Source organism: Nelumbo nucifera, chromosome 4 (genome assembly GCF_055504915.1).
Source record: "Nelumbo nucifera cultivar China Antique chromosome 4, China Antique-T2T, whole genome shotgun sequence".
NCBI lineage: Eukaryota > Viridiplantae > Streptophyta > Magnoliopsida > Proteales > Nelumbonaceae > Nelumbo > Nelumbo nucifera.
Genome location: NC_142652.1, coordinates 33937764 through 33956092, shown reverse-complemented (window position 1 = coordinate 33956092; position 18329 = coordinate 33937764). Strand labels below are relative to the sequence as shown.

The window sequence follows — 18329 nt, the reverse complement described above, 5'->3', positions numbered from 1 at the left end:
TGTTTATAAATATATTATATATTTTTCAAATATTTATAATATATTATATGTTATTTATTATTTATTACATAATATTATACATATATTTGTATAATATATATTATAAATATAAAAAACCAAGAAACTGAAGAACCGAATCAATCAAAAACCGAAACCGATGGACCGGTGGTACCGGTTTAATTTTGGTTTGAAGAATTGGAAAAATCGGTACCACCAGTTCGATTTACAAAAAAGTATCATGATTTGGTTAACCGAACCATGAACACCCCTAACCGTAGATGCTTGCTGGGCTCGACTACACAATATCCCTTTAATTGAAATATTTCTTGTTCAAAAATCTTGTAACCTAACTTAGGTTATCCGGTTCAAACCTGAAGGAGGCGTACGCAATGGAGGGTCTAGAGCGATGCTGACCAGTGACCAATTTAAGGCCAATAAATTTCTAAATAGAGAAGAGATTATTACTTAGGGTCCATTTGGTTAGTAGTCAGAATCAGAATCGAAATCTTTCGAAATTGAAATTGAAATGGTCTATTCTCATAGTCAGTTTGATTTAGACATAAATGAAAATAAGATTTGGAATCAGTAGAAATGAGATTTCGTTTCTAAGGGAGGGGTAGGGAATGGTCATTGTCATTTTCTCAAATGGAAAAATGTCATTCCAGCAAGAATGAAAATGTAATTCTAAATCTGCCAATCAAACAATTGGAACTGGAATAGTTCATTTCGGTTCCGATTCCAGACCCCTATTCCTGTATACCAAACGGGGTCTTACTGTAATTAATGATAATAAAATCTCGAGCAGACAAGCATGATAAAGTGGGTTTAATTTTTATTTTTATACGGGAGTGGGGCCCATGTCTTGAACCCATAACCTCCTAACCTGGCAGAGGAATTTGATCTCACGTCTCTCCACTACATTAAAGGCAATAAAATAACCTAAGGCATCATTCTGTTGCCAAGAATTTGTGAGTTAGAAAATGAATGAATTCAATAAATTGAGAAGTGTTTGGTAGGCATATGAATAGGTTGGTGGGTGGGTGGGTGCAACAATCAAATTATCTAAATTTCATTTTTTTTTTCTCAAAGTTATTATACCTTGTTTATAAAATTATGGACGAATTCAAGAAAAGACGACAGATGCTTTATTTGTATTCAAAATAAAATTTTATTTATATCAAAATCATTATTCTGAAATAATTAATATTGGCAGATCACTTATATATACATTCTTCTAAAAAGAGGACGGAACACTATCTAATGAATAAAATTTAAATGATTCAACCTACTTAAAAGATATACACATCTTTGGAGAATAGAACGGAATAATAAAACAGGATTCATGTAGTTGACCACATATAATTGAGACAAGGCTTGAATGATGGTGATGATGATAACGATGAAGTGTTGTTAGGGTTCATCTCATTTCATCTAATTAAAATTGATTACTTCTGTAATGATCTAATTTCTTAAGAAGTTAGAGATCGAATGATAGAGATTAGAGAAAACAAAAGAAATTATGTAATTTTCCATGTCATCCAAGCAATCCGGTAGCAAATTGACAGAGGGGGAATACTCTTATCCGATAGCAAATTGATAGAAATCAATGTGATCGGTCCGAAGGGGAGAGTGGGCCAAGAATATTGGCATCTTGGGCCTTAACAATGGGCCATCATGCACTTTGATGGGCCAATATATATATATTTTTTTGAATAAGAGTCTACTTCATCTATGGCCACTAAAACATAGGGCATGCAATGGGTTGGAATTTGAGCACCTTAATGATTAATTCAATAAATCCTAGTCTGCATCTAACAAATTTTAGACCTTAGTAGATTTGGATCCGGATTGGATCTAGTGAGTATGATTCAATATCCGATCCAACTTAATTTAACACAAACTGTATCTGACCCTATTCATAACTAAGGTTAGGAATGTTATTAGGAAGGGCCTAAATTGCAGAGGTTTTTAGCCTACATTTGTATTTGCACCAAAAATATCAGTATTTGCACTCTTCCTAAATGGAGAGAAAGTTTGGTCCCCTTTTCCTGAGTTTTAAACATCTAGAACCTGTTTTTGGCTATACCAATTGCATTTTTAGTATATAATATAGATATTAGTAATTAAAAATTGCATCTTTTTTCTTCTTTTGTTTTGAAATACGTAATTTTTTTCTTCTGACATTAGAGGGATCGGGAGGCATGCATTGAACCTAGATAAGAAAAAAGAAATAAAACAAGACATGCAAAAAATGAAAAAAAAAATCCAGAAAATGGGAAGCAAGTACCAGAAGGCCATTTATCTATTCCCTCTCATAAGGGAGGGAGGGTAGTCATGGATCTGGGTTTGAGACCCAGAATCCACCTCACCTATAACATCGTAGAAATATACCAAAATATCGAGCCCAACCGGATTTCACAAGAAGCTAATTTCTATATTGTTTGTGTATTTTATCTGTTAAAGCTGACATTTTGGGCCAATTAATTCTTAAATAAAACCCATTTTAATTGGGCCTATTCTGCTCTACAGGCCCAGTAGGCCCACCAAGATATTGCCTTTTTTACTCAATAAATTATTGGATTTTATATATTATTTATGATGGGAACAAAGTGATAGAGAGGCGTTACTTCCCTTGAGATGCAACGCAAAGGGAAGTCTCTTGAATGTCATTCATACAGAGAGAGAGAGAGAGAGAGCAAGTCATACACGCATTAAGGATATGCACTTGACCGTAGCAATAAGTACACCAACAATTGAGTTCATTTAATTATTGGAACCGTCTAGAACACAAAGACCACATGGGTCGTTGTCCTTGAATAGATTTGATACAAAACTAATTATGTTTAATTTGAATAGACAAAATTACTTTACGCCACCTTTGCATCTAGCTTTTCAATCCAATTGACATTTCAAAAGTTGATACATGGCGTGAGGAATTGCAATTAGGATTACTGAATTAAAGAATCTTGACAGATGTTACTGTAGATCATATATTTTCAATTGTCTTTGTATGATTGTGTCATATGCTAGATGGGTGGTGGCTCGGTTGGCATGTAAACTAGATAGTCCCAGATTATCAACTTTCACACCATCTTTGAGAAGAGTTATGAATGTTGCTAGATAAAAGTCTTATACAATGTCATGTTAAATTGAATTACGGCCTCTGTAGAGGCAAAGGCGAATAATCAATAAAAGAAAAAGATAGGGATCTGTTTGGGAGGACTGAGCTGAAAATTCAGCTAAACTGGTTCAGTTACGTTGCATATATGAAATAGAAATTAATTTTAAATTAAAAATCATATATGAAATAGAGTTGCATAATCTATCTAAGGATAATGTAAATGGTTAAACTTAAATATTGCGATTAAGATAAAAATCAATATAAAAACGGTCATTTAGTTAATTAATTCCTTTTAGCATAACTTAGGGTCAACGATCATGAGCATATAACGAGGACCCACCAATTAATATTTACCGGTCGCGTATTAACTCTTAATGCAGATGACTAAACTTAATCATTGTTATTAGTATAGAAATATTATAAAAAAGGTCATTTAGTTAATTAATTCCTTTTAGCAGAACTTGGGTCATTATGAGCATATAATGAGGTCCCATCAATATCCAAGGAAATAACCAGCCATATCATCAAAGTTAACAAATTATAACTAATTGCCTACCAAATTATAAATAAAATTATGTCAAACACTGAATCATGCCATGACTTCTCCCTACTTGTTTTCAAACCATACCTGCTCCTTGAAAAACAAGCAAACAATATAGAGATAATCCACGGTTGTCGTTCACCTACTCAGTAATACCTCCTCAATGAACCCATTTCGTGGAAAAAAAAGCCAACATATACGAGAGAGAGAGAGAGAGAGGGGGGGGGGGGTCAGATATTACAAGCCCACGAGTCAGATTTCGCCCACGGCTACAGAAAGGACAGAGGAGGAGAATAGAACCATAGAAGAATAAAGAAAGAAGAACAAGACAAAGGAATATGCCCACATTTCAACCTTCAAAGCATTTATACGTAAAGCCTACGAATTGACTCATGAGTTATAAATGCGCAGTTTTCTTTATTTTATTCAAGTTGTATATACTCAAGGCCATTTGGTTGAAGCCTAATAGATTGGAACAAAAATTCTACCAAATGAGATTGGTTTTCGATATGGTGAGCCTTGACGTGGCTGTCTGCGTTAAAGTAGTCATGTTTTACGTGGATTACATACAAACCATTAGCGTAGATTAGCGGCTTGAACAAGCCGTAGTTGGAATTCAAAAACTACCAAAAACCAGGATTCTCTCTTATTACCTACACATAACCCCACAGACCCCAGGTTTTTCCTATAAAAGGAGCTCAATCTTGCATTCTTCAAGCATTGGAAGTTGAAGCATCAGACGAAACTAGGGTAGTGAGTTAGAAAATGTGCAGAGTCTCCATGGATAAGCTTGTGTTAGGTTTTGTGTGTATTTCTCTTGCTTTGGTCATTGGGGTGGTGAACTCTGAGACAATATCATCTTGTAGCCAAACCCCATATCCTGAAATATGCGAGTCTTTCATCAGTTCTAATAAACCTCTTGCCACCTTAGAAGAAACCCAATTCAGTTTTCGAGAGTCTGCCCTTAGCTTCACCATGGACCAAGCCCTACGAGCCCATGGGCTCATTTCTGCTATGGACTTGAGCTCATTTGATGACAAGGCCAAGGTGGCGTGGGCTGACTGTGTGGAGCTTTATGCTGACACAGTCACCCAGCTTAACCGCACTATGGGGTCTAAGAATCCATTGAGCTGGTCCGATGCTCAGACATGGCTGAGTGCCGCCATCACCAACGAGCAGACTTGCCAAAACGGATTCACTGAGCTAAACTTGCCATCTTACTTGTCTTCCTTTCCCTTCATGTTGAGTAACTTCTCCAAGATGGTAAGCAACTCGCTTGCCATAAACAAGGCAGCGGCTTCATCAGTTGCATCTCTGATGGGTAAGCAAGGTGGCAATCGCCGGTTGCTTTCTGATGGCTTCCCGACATGGGTCTCAGCTGCTGACAGGAAGCTTCTTCAGTCATCGAGTGCAGCTTCACAAGCTGATGTTGTGGTTGCTGCAGATGGCTCTGGTAATTACAGGACCATCTCTCAGGCAGTGGCTGCTTCATCCAAGAGAAGTGGGAAGAGATTTGTTATATATGTGAAACGGGGTGTTTACAAAGAGAACGTTGAGATCAAAGCTTCAAACATCATGTTGATCGGAGACGGGATCGACGCTACAATCGTTACAGGCAGCAAGAACGTTCAAGATGGTTCCACTACTTTCCGATCAGCAACAGTTGGTAAGTTCTACAATTGTCAATTCAAATCCTGTTATGCAAAGATATCTCTTAGTTCACTAGTTATTTATTATAAAAGATTAAATAAAGGAAATTCATTAGTTCTTTATTAGTTTATTAATTCACTTGTAGTTAAATAAATAAATGCTTAAAATATACAAATACAATAAGAATCCAAGTTTAAATAAAGTACTTAAAAACATCTCAGACCTTTTGAACCTCTTATGCCTTAAAGCTTTTAATTTGTGTTTTGAACCTTTCTAAGCCGCCTAAAGCCTTAAAGCTTTTAACCCCTATTCTCTGGTCATGTCTAAAGAATTCTGAGGTCTTTTTGTTGTTCTTGCTTGTACTATCTATATAAAGTTTATGCTTTTAATCGTCTTTTATACTCTTCATTTGCTATCTAGTCAAAAGAAGGGCTAGATGGTCTTTTCCACTTTGCATGGCCGAAGTCAATGAGACAACCCATAGCGCACCACTCTCTCTCTCTCTCTCTCTCTCTCTCATGTGTTATTATGTGACTTACGTGGACTTTATTTTTATCTCCTCCAGCGGTCACCGGCGGTGGGTTCATTGCCCGGGATATGACGTTCCAAAACACGGCCGGACCCCAGAAGCACCAAGCAGTTGCCCTCCGCTCAGGTTCTGATCTCTCAGTGTTCTATCGTTGCAGCTTCAAGGGTTATCAGGACACCCTATACGTCTACTCTCAACGCCAATTCTACCGCGATTGCGACATCTACGGCACTGTCGATTTCATCTTCGGAGATGCTGTGGCTGTCCTCCAGAATTGCAACATCTACGTCAGAAAGCCCATGAGCGGTCAGAAGAACACGGTGACTGCTCAGGGACGGAAAGACCCCAACGAGAACACAGGCATCTCCATCCACAACTCACGGGTGACGGCCGCTTCTGACTTAAGACCTGTGCAGGGTTCATTCAAGACCTACCTTGGTCGGCCATGGCAAAAGTACTCAAGGACAGTGTTCATGAAGACATCTCTTGATAGCTTGATCGACCCGGCCGGATGGCTTGAATGGAGCGGCAACTTTGCTTTGAGTACTTTGTATTATGGGGAGTATATGAACACAGGTGCGGGTGCAAGCACCAGCCGGCGTGTAAAGTGGCCGGGGTTCCATGTCATGAGTGCTTCTGATGCCGGAAAATTTACAGTCGGGAATTTCTTGGGAGGAGGCTCTTGGATTGCGGCCGCCGGAGTCCCCTTCACTTCCGGGCTGTGATTTGTTCTAAAGCATCTTTCTGTCAGCAGACAATATATAGGCTATTTGTATGAGATCTATATTCATTAGTTTGGTAGAGAAATTGTAATATAGTTTGTCCTGATTGAATTCCTTATTCAGTTATTTGTATGGAATTGAAACTAATAATGTATCAATTATTATTCTACTATCAATAAATTAATAGAAGTGTGGATATTATATCGTCAGTTTGTGGACATTCAATGATTAATTCAATGGTGGAACACACCCAGGCAACCATATTGAATTTCTAAAGTCTTATGATATATAGCATGGACACACTGATTCAATCTAATTAAGCACTTCTTCCAACAAACGTCTCTGATAATCTTTCCAAATATAATTAAGCTATATATAGAGGGTCCAGATCATCATATCACATACCTATCTTGTGGGACCATGACATAAATGTATCACAAACTCTTACACGTGAGATAGATGATATTTGGAAGTCGGCATATTGACGTGGTTTGGAACGATGGGGACCAAGAGCCTAGCCGGCTAGCCGTTTAAGATTTATTACAAGTAGTGGTGTAGTGATGGGTTATTACTTATTAGATGCCAAAGCAAGTTGCAGTTAAAGAAATTAATTAATGATGCTAAAGTTGACGGACTCAAGATTTGTCTTGGAAAAAGATAAAATATATAAACAAGACGAATCATCAGTAATTCAGTCTTTCCTTATATTTAAAACTGTGTTTGGTTTGAAAGAAAATGAATGGTCCTTTTTCTGCTCTTTACATAGTGCTTCTCACACCAGTCTTACGGTCACATCTCACCATATACTGGGAACATCACCAATGAATAACAATATACAAGTATCGATGCGTGCAACTGGTACAGTACATGTTGTGAGGTTGGTATGAGAAGCAGATCCGTACTCTAGAATTACAAAGAATCATGCTGATCTTTTGGTAGTCTAAGTAAATATGGTTAAAGGTAAGTGATTAATTTGATAATCTTGATTGGGGTCATGTTGACCGAAAAACTTGAAATCATTTCTTTCATTTTCCTTTAGATTTGGGATCCAAACATAAGTGTAATGAGTTGTTCTATTAAGGATAATGATATGGATGAACTTGTTATATTACCAAGATGGATGGATATAGACTACATAAAGTCGTAGATAGAATCTAAGATTTTGAATTATTTGAATATGTTTGATTTGTCTTAATCTATAAATATAATGTAATTACTATATTCAAGGAATGCAATTTTTTTAATGTTCTCTGAAATTTTACATATTCCCAGCTATTAAAAATTGGAGTGAGGTCATAAAAGGAGCGCTTTTAGATAATTTTTTGTTTGGTCTCTATTGCTTCAAGAAAATGGCTGTAAATTTTGCATTGCGAATTAAAAGATAGGTAATATCTAAGGTAAAAGACTTAAACCGCCCTCCATTTATCCAATAAATACTAAGACCTCCCCTATATATTTAAAATGGACTAAGACCTCCCCTCTCTCACTTGTATTAATGTTGACTTGTTGGGTTTTTAATCGAATTATAAAGAAAAAAATTAAACCATCCTCAACATTAGAAACAACTAATTTGACCGATAGAGCTTGGGTCATCTTTCCTATGGAATGCTAATATCAAATTTCCTGCAATTACCTTTAAGCCATTTAAAGAAAACAGAGAAAAAAATATCAGGTTCAATTTATAATTGATTTATAATTTCTTCCTTATTTTTAATATTTTCTTGGGTTTCAAATAAAAAAAATATCTGTTGTTTGAAATTTAAAGAGGGTGGAGAGATCAAAGAGAACGATCAAAGCTTTTGCCAATAAGAAATGGATTCCAATTAAATTGCAAAACCCATATATTTGATTGTGAACAACTTCATGTCGCCAAAGATTTTTATAAAGAACTAATTCATTTGATGATCAGCCTAAGATCCAGAAGCTTAAAAATACAAGTGAAAACGAAGGTCCAGTGATTGCCTCCAGATCGATCTCCAAGTATATATTTGTCCATGTTAGTGAAGAGGAGAACAAAGAAAGTAGCAAGAGAAAGAAATAATCATAGCAGTACGAAGATTTTGAAAAGAAAAAAGTTCCGAATAATTCCTTCACCACCGATGGTGCCCTTTTGCCGCTAATGCTTGATCTACCACTACAAACTAGTCCCGCCATTTTTATCTAGTATAAATGATTCATTGCATTCTCTTTAACGGAGGATGTATTTGGGATGGAATTTCAATGGAGATCCAAAGTTTGTTTGATTATTTGGATGGAAATCAAGGCTATGTTTGGAAATGATGCAAATAAGTGTGGATGCAAATATGTAGAGTGTAAAATGGTTCATATAAATTGTAAAATTAGATTAATTTTGCACTAACAAATTTACCTTCTTACTAAACAGACTTTTAGCTATAATGGATGCAAACATAAATTCAATAAAACATATGTTTTTTTTTTTTTATCAAAAGTCCACTTGAATGCAAATTTACTTCTTTTTTATTAATATACTTTTACATCTTATTATCAATATATATATATGCATTGATCTATTATTTGTCAATGCATAAATGTAATACTGCCAAATACAGGTAAAAGTGAACTAGAGTGCAAATTTACTCTAAACCGGAATTTACACTCCATTTACATCGTTTCCAAATGCAGCATGCAGCACAAGAATTTGTTTTGGATTGGTAGAAAACTCAAACATTGAAATTGCTTACTGGGTAGTATCAGCACATAAGCGTCAAATTGTATTTTATATAATCTCTGTTCAAAATGTTGAATAATCATCAATCAGCCCAAGCATTTACAATTATCATGGCCTTTGATCTTGATTTGATATTGATCTCTGTTAGGGGTACTATGGCTCATCACAAAAGAACAAAAGGGTTGAACTCAAATGGTGAACATACAGGACGCCACGACTAATTTTTGACTATTTCTTCAATGAAGTCAAATAGAAGGAAAAGGTTAAATGGGTAAATTTGGATTTTTAAAGAAATTTACGTATCAACAGATTTGGACGGAATGCCGGGGAAGTATTTGTCCGATGATATTATGATATAAGGGAGGTCTTAGTGCATTTAAAAAAAAAGGGGGAAAGTTTCAGTATTTATAAGAACGTCGTTTACCCTCAAGATTTTTAAAATCGACCCGAAGAATGAATCGGTCAGGGGTCTGGTTTATGGGTCAAATGGTCCGATTATTTGAATCGAATAGTGAATTCATTTAAACAAAAAAATAAAAAAAACGGCCAAAATTGTTCGAAGTAAAATTTCATGCTTTCTTTCACGAGGGAAACAGGTCAAGGCACTACTGGAATATATATACTCTTGCGTAGAGGCGGTCATTAGAAAATGCCTCTATAACATATTAAAGACGACTGACTGACTTTGTTCGGTTATTATAGATGCCGCTGAATTGAAATTTTTAGTTTTTCACTCCTCCGTATATTGGCAGAAATAAGAGTAGGCGCTCTCAGGTTTGGCGCCCAAAATTCATTTGCGCGACCGTTCCCAAAACTCTTCGAAAAAAGTTGTTTAGTCTTCTCTAATTAAACCCTTGTTCGAAAGAACCCTTTCCTACACAATCCTCACCCCTCTACCCGTCCCTCTCCTCCTTCCTTTTTCATTTCTTCCTCTTCCCTCTCTCTACTCTTTTCGGCTTTCCCACATCATGCTACTCTGTCACTTTATCCTTAGAGAAGAAAATCAAAATACTGAAACCCTCTCTCTCTATCTCATTTCGTTTTCCCTCTCTCTTTTTTTTTCTTTTTATGTTTCATTTTTTACCGAACCCTAATCAATACCTAGTAGGAGATGGACCAAGAGAAGCAGAAGCAACAATGGGTATCGACCTAATTGTAGAGGAAAAAGCAAGAAGACCAAGTGAACTGCCCCAAAATCCAATGACATTTGCCATGCTCGTCAAGCTATATAGATTTCTGATATGGAGGACAGTAAGCAAATTCAATGTGGTGATTCTAAAGAGGCTGTTAATTATGAGCAGGGTCAACACAGCTCCGTTGTGCCTTTCTCGATTGATTAGCTAAAGGGAAAGGAGGATAAAATCATGGTTCTTGTTGGAACAGTTACCGATGATACTCGGGTTTATGAGGTGATGACTTTAAGGTTTAAAAAGATAACGAGAGCAAGAATTTCGAAGGCAGCAGGTGAATGCTTGACATTTGAGCAACTGGATCACAGGGATGCACTTGGGCAGAACATGGTTCTTCTCAGAGGTCCTAAGAATGTTCGTAAATTAGTGAAACATTTCAACAAACCATATGTACGGTCCAAGGGGAAGAAATTTGAGAGGGCTGGAGGGAGAAGAAACAGTAGAGGATTTAGGGTTTGTGTCATTTGTCAGTGCTATGGAGGTTTTTGTCGTGTACTATTCTGGCTCAAAAATTTTTGTTGGCATCGATCTTTTATTTTTTGGTAAGCAATTTTTGTTGGACATCTAACCATCTAGACATCTATGCTTTATTTTCCCTTTCTATCAGATGATTTGAGCCTTTATTATTCTAAATTGAATGGTAGTAATCATTACATGCATATGTTTGGTTATGCATTGTTTCTTTCAAGGAATCTTACATAGATATAAGAGAGTTCAATTTAAGTTACTTATGATGCTGAAATAAGTAATCTAACGTGCTAGGGGGACGAAATGCTTGCAGGAAGAAGAAATTAATTGAGTTGTTAGTCATACCTAGAAACCTCTCAATTTAATCTCAGGCATCAGGTATGCTTTCTAATTTTTCATTGACTACTCAGGGATTTAATGAATTATGTTAACATTCTCAATGAAAACAAGAGGATTTTATTGCTTTTTCAGCTGAAACAAAATATTGCTAAGATACAAGACAGAACAATTGATTAATTTATTCTATTTAGCTATTGTCTAGACATGTTTGTTTACTCTGTTTTTTTATTGATTTCTTTTTCAATTTTATGTTACTTTGGATCGTAAAATGTTATAACTTGTAAGTGGTATTAATTATTTATTTTCTTAACCATATCTGGTTACTCGTATCTCTCTGTTAAAAATGCTTAAATTCAAAAATTTAGTAAACTTCCACCTTTCTTTGCCTCTACCCTCTCTATTATCTAGGACAACTTATAATCAACCTAAAAGGTTTTCTTGTTCAGTAGATCCAACATCTGACATCTCAACTACCACAGGTATTTTCTGAGCATTGATATAAATCATAATTTCCTTGTCTATTGCTATTAAGCTGAAAGGGGGCTCACAAGAAAAAAGTGACATGGACAGTCCCGTGGGCCGGGAAAAAAGCAATGTAGCAAGTAATGTTTTTTTTTTCTATAACTACTGCATTGTAACTGGGATCCATTACTGTTTTGGTTTTGCTTTGTGTTTATGGTTTGGGATTAAATGACAACTATTAGGACTTAGGTGATGCAATCTAACAAGTTTAGCATTAAAGGAGACACCTCCTTATGGTGATGCTTATAAATAGTTTTTTTCGATAGAAGTCAATGGTCTAGATCATTATAATAAAACCATGGAAAATGAATAGTGGAATATTAGGAACCATAACTATAGATTCAAGCGAAGCATCCTATCTTAAGCATATGTTCACTTACATTGGTTGGATTTTCGAGAGCATCTAACATGTGCAACTTTTGTTTTGGTCCATCACTTGATGGCTTCGATCTTCAATGGGATGGTTATTGGTTTCTAATTGATTGTGTATCCTTAAGGTTTAGTTTAGGAAGAGTACAAATTCAAATATGTACCGTGCGAAGAGGATTTGGGAGGGAGGGGGTCGATAGTGTAAAGGTTTTAAAGTCATCAAGGGGTTTAGCTTGGTTTGGGCTATTACATATTTAGTAATTTTTTCCCATCTTATTTACCAGTTCTCCAATTTGATAAGTGATGTTAAATTTTTAATTTTTGATTAAAAATTTTACCGACTTCCTTTGATTTTAATGCACTACAAGTTCAATAGAGAGATTTACCCACTTCTCTTTCAAGGAAAAGGGATTGAAGAGGTTTATGAGGAAAGTAGAGATTTAATGGGGAGAGTAGATGTTACTATTTACATTGGAGAGAAAGAGAAGTGGGTACATTATGGGCTCCTCTTGGTGAAAAAATTAAGGAAACACCATTAAGTTGACATGCTATTAACTACTAGCATTAGCTTATTAAATTATTTGACAAATTTCCTATCATAGACGTTCCTTGTGAAAATTTCTAACTCATTTTCATCTTGGCCATCAATATAAACAGTTTTTCCTTAGAATTCTTAGCCTCGACAATTGGAACTCAAAGCATCACCACAGGTTTACAAAGTCCCAATTCTACCAAAGTCTTCACCTCTATTAGGAGTTGAATCACCATAATAACTACTTTCAGCATCTTTCAATTCAGTATCTCGTCCTCTAGTTTCAAGCAGTAGCAAAGGTTCTGGCGGGTCTGCATGTTCAGTGTTGGATAATCACTTTGGCTTAGCTTCTTACAATTCAGTGTTGGATACTACCAAGGTGGGCTTTTCTTTTAGAATCAAGGACCAGCTCGTATGCAACATGAGGAGCTAGGTGTTCTTGAAGTTGAACAAGGCCTCTTAATTCAATTGGTATGCCATCTTAAGTTTGCCTATAACAGGGCCCACCCAACTCAAATTCATCAAATGAAGGCTGGACTAGTGATAAAGGTACATGGATTTTCTTCAGGCTTGAAGGCTAAGAATAACAAGAAAAGCTTTGCATGTTTGCCATACTACAATACTATTTGTGATGGGAACAAAGTCATAGAGAAGCGCTGCTTCCCTTGAGATGCAACGCAAAGGAAAGTAATTAGAATTACTTGAATCCTTGAATAGGCCAAACTACTTTACAAAAAGTAAATACGTGGCGTGAGGAAATGTAATTAGGATTAATGAACCAAACAATCTTGACTGATGTTTGTGTGGGTCACATATTTTTAGTTGTCCATCCATTGTAACGTTGTGCCATAAACTAGATATCAGTATATATGCATGACAGGGGTCCGTTTGGGAAGACTGAGATGAAGATTCAGCTGCTTTGCAATGCTTGGGATAAGTTATTGAAAGAGACCGAAGTGAACAGTCCTTCAAATGATTGATTGAAAGCTAATCTGAGTTCTTCTGATTTTTCACCCTACGAGATTGGTTTCAGTATTCACAAGACACCGTTTGTACAGCCTTTTTCCACTGTATATATATACAAGGTTCAAAATATCAATACACTTATATATCGGTAGAGGCTTAATTTTTTTTTTTTTGTTTAAATCCCATCTAGAGGGGCTGGTTTAATGTCCGTCCACCCCTAACTAATTTAAATTAAAAAACATATATAAAATTAAGTATTATACTATTATAATCTATTTAAAGATAATGTAGGTGATTAAACTTAAATGATGTAATTAAGATAGACATTATGGTCATTTAGTTAATTAATTCCTTTAAGACGAACTTGGATCATTATGAGAATGCATATAATGAGGACCCACCAATTAATATTTTATCTCATTTTAACTCTTATGTTAAGTATCAATATCGAAGGAAATAACCGGCCATATCATCAAAGCTACCAAATTACGACTCGTACCTTTAAAAGGGACCCATCAATCTCCTTGTTGGTTTCAAACCATACCTTCCCTTGAAAAACAAGCAAACAATATAGAGATCATTTCATGGTTGTTCACCTACACTGCTTAAATGAACCCATTTCGTAGAGAAAAACAAGCCAATAAATACGAGAGAGAGAGTCGTCAGGCATTAGAAGCTTATCAATAGGGAATTAAATAGATCGAATTCGAATTAAATCAAACAATATTCAAATTAAAATCTCTTTAAATAATTGAATATTTGATTATATTCGAATTCGACCTACTAATTATTTTAAGTAATTAATAAATATATAAAATAAATATTTTATTTATATAAAGTATAGAAATATATAATTTATTATATACTTTCATTATTATATATAGAAATTATATAAAATATTTAAATATTTTATATATTATATAGAAAAATTAAATAATCGATCGAAATTAGATATTATCAAATTGAATAAGGATGTATCTGAATTCGATTTGATTACTTAAACGATGTGAATAAGATATCTGAATTTGACCGATTATCATATTCGATTAATCTGAATTCAATTCGATTATGTTGAATCTCGAGTTGGAAATCGGATTTTCAAATACCGTTGACACCTCTACCCATGAGTTAGATTTGGCCTATGGCTATGGATAGGGTACAGGAGGAAGCCATTAGGCATTAGAAGCCCACAAGTCAAATTAGGCCCAAGTTCCAACAAATATTATTACATTTGGGGTGTGGGTAGGGCCCGGTAGTATTAAAAACTATTATTATGCTATGAGAATCTGGCCCGAGATCTTTTATCTTTCGGTTCATTGGGATGCACAATTGGGGTAGCCCATCCTCTATAACTCCTTCAGCTAAATATCAATAATTCTTATATAAAAATAGTTAAAAATCCAAAAATAATGAGTGCACAAGTTGTACTCAGTTTGGTTCACTCCAATTACAAATATCACATTGCTCTTAGGGGTGCAACTTGGGCAAGTTGTGTCAAGTTGAGGATCAGCTCAAGCCTAACCCAAAGCTTTAAACTTCATGGTTTTTGAACTTTCATTGACCTGTTCAAGCAACTAGTTTTGTTTCACCCCTAAACCACTTTTTAGCCAAAAGCCATTGACTTGATTAGTGGCCTACTAACTTGGATGGTCGAACCATCAACCCATTTGACCCAGACAATGGTTTTTGGTCTTTTTTAATTATTTCTATTATTATTTATTTTTTAAATTGCAATGGGCCATCTGTTTGGACTGGATGGTTAAACTGTTAATCGGAAATTGGTGGCCAAAGCAATTCGAATTTCAGATTATTTTTAAAACATTGAGAACACTAAAAGATAAAATGAGGTAAAGGGGCTCCCACATTGAGGTAAAGACACATAGACTTAAGCTCTATGTTTCCTCACTTGCTTGGTCCGACCCCTTATAACCCTTGGCTAACTTGACTGTCGGAGTCTTTGCCCCTGGGGTAACTCCTAGGGCCTCTGACATTTGCTTTGTCTCAGCAGGTTGGACCCATCGGTCTTGGATACTAGAAAGTATGTTGTTACCCTTGACTTCATATTTGGTAGCAACAATTAGCGTCGTCTATGGGAACCGTCTTCAAAACTTTCCCTTAAGAAAACAAATTTAACCTAATCAACCAGTGTTTTGGAAATGGCTAACAAGCAAGACACCATCCCTAACGTTCAGAATTTAGTCACAATTGACTAGTTTGAGCTAGTCTTGGACATGCTAGACAACCTAGCCCAGCGGTTGGATGAGATATAGGGCATCCGGCAGGAGGCCTCCCATCCATATGGCCTCCCTGTTGGAATCCACAAGCAACACGATGAGGGATGACCCCTCGAAATCAAACAGTAGCAACCGATGAGCTAGCAAGACCTGTTCTAAGACTCCCGTGGGGTCCCACGCTGAGTGTAGGAACCACGACTATCAACACTGTCACGCGATGACCAACCGAAGACCAATGTTGTGCCTCTCCCTCAACGATCGCCAAGCTCATAAGTCTCAGGACGTGCCAACGTTTGAGCTCTCTAGGAATAGGGCCTCCAGCTTGCAAATGACCTCAGAGCCAAGAACATTGAGGTCTTTGACGATTCACAATTGCCTGTGAACCAAGTGAATGGAGAGTATAAGGCTAGGGAGTCAAATATGGCCAAATACTTGGGCCTCTTATAGGGAAGGCATCGACCCCTTTCAAAAAAAAAATAATAATAATAATAAAGAAGAAGAAAATCTTTTAAGGGGCAAGCAAGCCCAAATAAAGGAAACTCTCTATTGGCCCCCTTCGATCTAAGCATTGGCCTTGGTGGTCCCCCTAGCAGTAGCGGCGGCGGTAGCCTGAGCAATAGCGGCGGCGGTAGCCTGAGCAATAGCGGTGACAGTAACTTGAGTAGTGGCGTTGGCGATCGGGCTCTCCTCCGTCTCCAGTATATCCACCGGTTGTTGAGCAATAGCCAATGTTCAAAGTATTGGAAACACAAGGTGTATCGGAAAGGTAATTTTAAGAGACGTATCGAGATACACTTAGGAAACGCATAGATGCGAACGAAAAATCAAGATACGCATGGATACACTAAAAATCCAAAAAAAATATGAACAACAATAAAAATGAGTTTTATGTGATTATAACTAATTTATTTATACATAAAAACCATTCTTTAATGATTTATATAAAGTATCGGGATATAATTAGTATCCGTTAAAAAATAATAGAAGAACTAAAATGTAAGTGTGTGTATATATACTAATATTTATTAGTTAATATTTTTTGAAGTCAATTATTAGTTAATGTTTATTATATAGATTTAGATAATATTTATTATGTATACAAGTTAATATATACCTTAATTTTTAATAAATAAATATAATTTGTATTCATCTTATTATTATTAATAATTAAATTTTAGCATTTGTTGGGAAATGCTAATAGGCAATTAAGGTTGGCATAATGGTTAATTAATTATTGTTGTAAGCAAATGATTTGGGTTCGAAACTTGTTACCTTCAGTTTGTGATTTTTAACAAGTTACTTGACTTAAATAACATTTAATTACATGTTAAATGCCATAATTATAGGTAACTCAAATGAGCACTTAATTAAATAATATTAGCATTCAATGACGTTTCAAACTTAAAGGCTTAATTAAAATTGATATTAATGAGAGAGAGAAAAAAGAAATGAATTAAATTTAAAAAGGAGAGGGAAATTAAGATCGGTTGATACATAATGTGTATCGGCCTGTTTTGGTTTGTATTGGTTGATACATACTCGAAATAGTTCGATATGAGGCCGATATAGATCTGTATCGGTTCAATATGAATGAAAAAACACGAAATCATCTAATTATACATGATTCATATATCGGAACTCTTCCGAAATGATACGTATCAGCCGATACGTTGCAAAATTTAAAACCTTGGTAACAATAGGGAACGGGTCCAGCTGATCGAAGTTGAAGCTCAATAAAATCTTCGAAAATTGGACCTTGCAATCATCAAAGCCCTCTAGGTAAGTTTGGGAGGCGAAGGAATCTAGGCCCACATCATGCTCCTTCGAGGCTTTGTACTTTTCGACTGCCTTTGTGGCCGATTCATCCAAATGCTACTTCATCGACACCATGGTGGACTTCAGCTCCTTCACGAGCTCCCTTTTATTTGCCACCTTGGCTTCGACCTTCTTGCGACGTTTGAACTCATCGTGGGCTCGGCCCTCAGCTGCCTCCTAACCAAACTACACCTCGGTTGACTTTTGACTTAGGCGCTCGATCTCCTCCTATGCCTGCCAAAGTTGTTGGATCATCACCTCCACCTTGTCACAGTTGACCAAGTAGGAGACCATTTGCACACAAAAAGGAAAACTTGTCAATCACATTCTGCCAAGAAGACTTCAGCGACATAACGGATTCGGAGAAGTGCATCCATTCCTCGGCAACCTTGTCCAAAAGCGTGTCTCGGACTGAATCCACGGTGTGTTGCGTCTAAGACTGGCAATGGGTGGTGAGCGGCTCGTCGTCTTGGGGGTCGGAACACCAAGTGTTGCACTTGCAAAAACACTTGTATGTGGTGAGCCACAAACAGGGAGTCCCCTCTCGAACGCTTCACAAGTTGTGGCACTTGCAGGAACACCAAGTGTTGCATAGACCAAATTGGCATCAGCGTCTCCACCACCTATAGTTTGCCTAGCCTT

The 18329-nt window shown here is 36.3% G+C and overlaps 1 protein-coding gene and 1 pseudogene across 2 annotated transcripts; both read left to right on the top strand.

The window, feature by feature from the left end:
* Positions 1-4367: 4367 nt before the first annotated feature.
* On the top strand, positions 4368-6764 carry LOC104607345 (pectinesterase-like). Its single transcript, XM_010272966.3, has 2 exons — positions 4368-5328; positions 5878-6764. The coding sequence occupies exons 1-2, from the start codon at positions 4428-4430 to the stop codon at positions 6564-6566; spliced, it is 1590 nt and encodes a 529-aa protein (XP_010271268.1). The 5' UTR covers positions 4368-4427; the 3' UTR covers positions 6567-6764.
* Positions 6765-9923: 3159 nt separating this feature from the next.
* Positions 9924-13768, top strand: LOC104607429 (large ribosomal subunit protein eL18y-like; annotated as a pseudogene). Its single transcript, XR_016085885.1, has 2 exons — positions 9924-10984; positions 11205-13768. The product of XR_016085885.1 is annotated as a large ribosomal subunit protein eL18y-like (transcript).
* The last annotated feature ends 4561 nt before the right edge of the window (positions 13769-18329 follow it).

What these genes read in the sequence shown, in the direction of transcription:
- LOC104607345 (XM_010272966.3), top strand. Translation starts at nt 4,428, where the DNA reads ATGTGCAGAGTCTCCATGGATAAGCTTGTGTTAGGTTTTGTGTGTATT. An exon ending in TTTCCGATCAGCAACAGTTG is followed by an intron (nt 5,329 to 5,877) that starts GTAAGTTCTACA and finishes TATCTCCTCCAG; the next exon opens with CGGTCACCGGCGGTGGGTTC.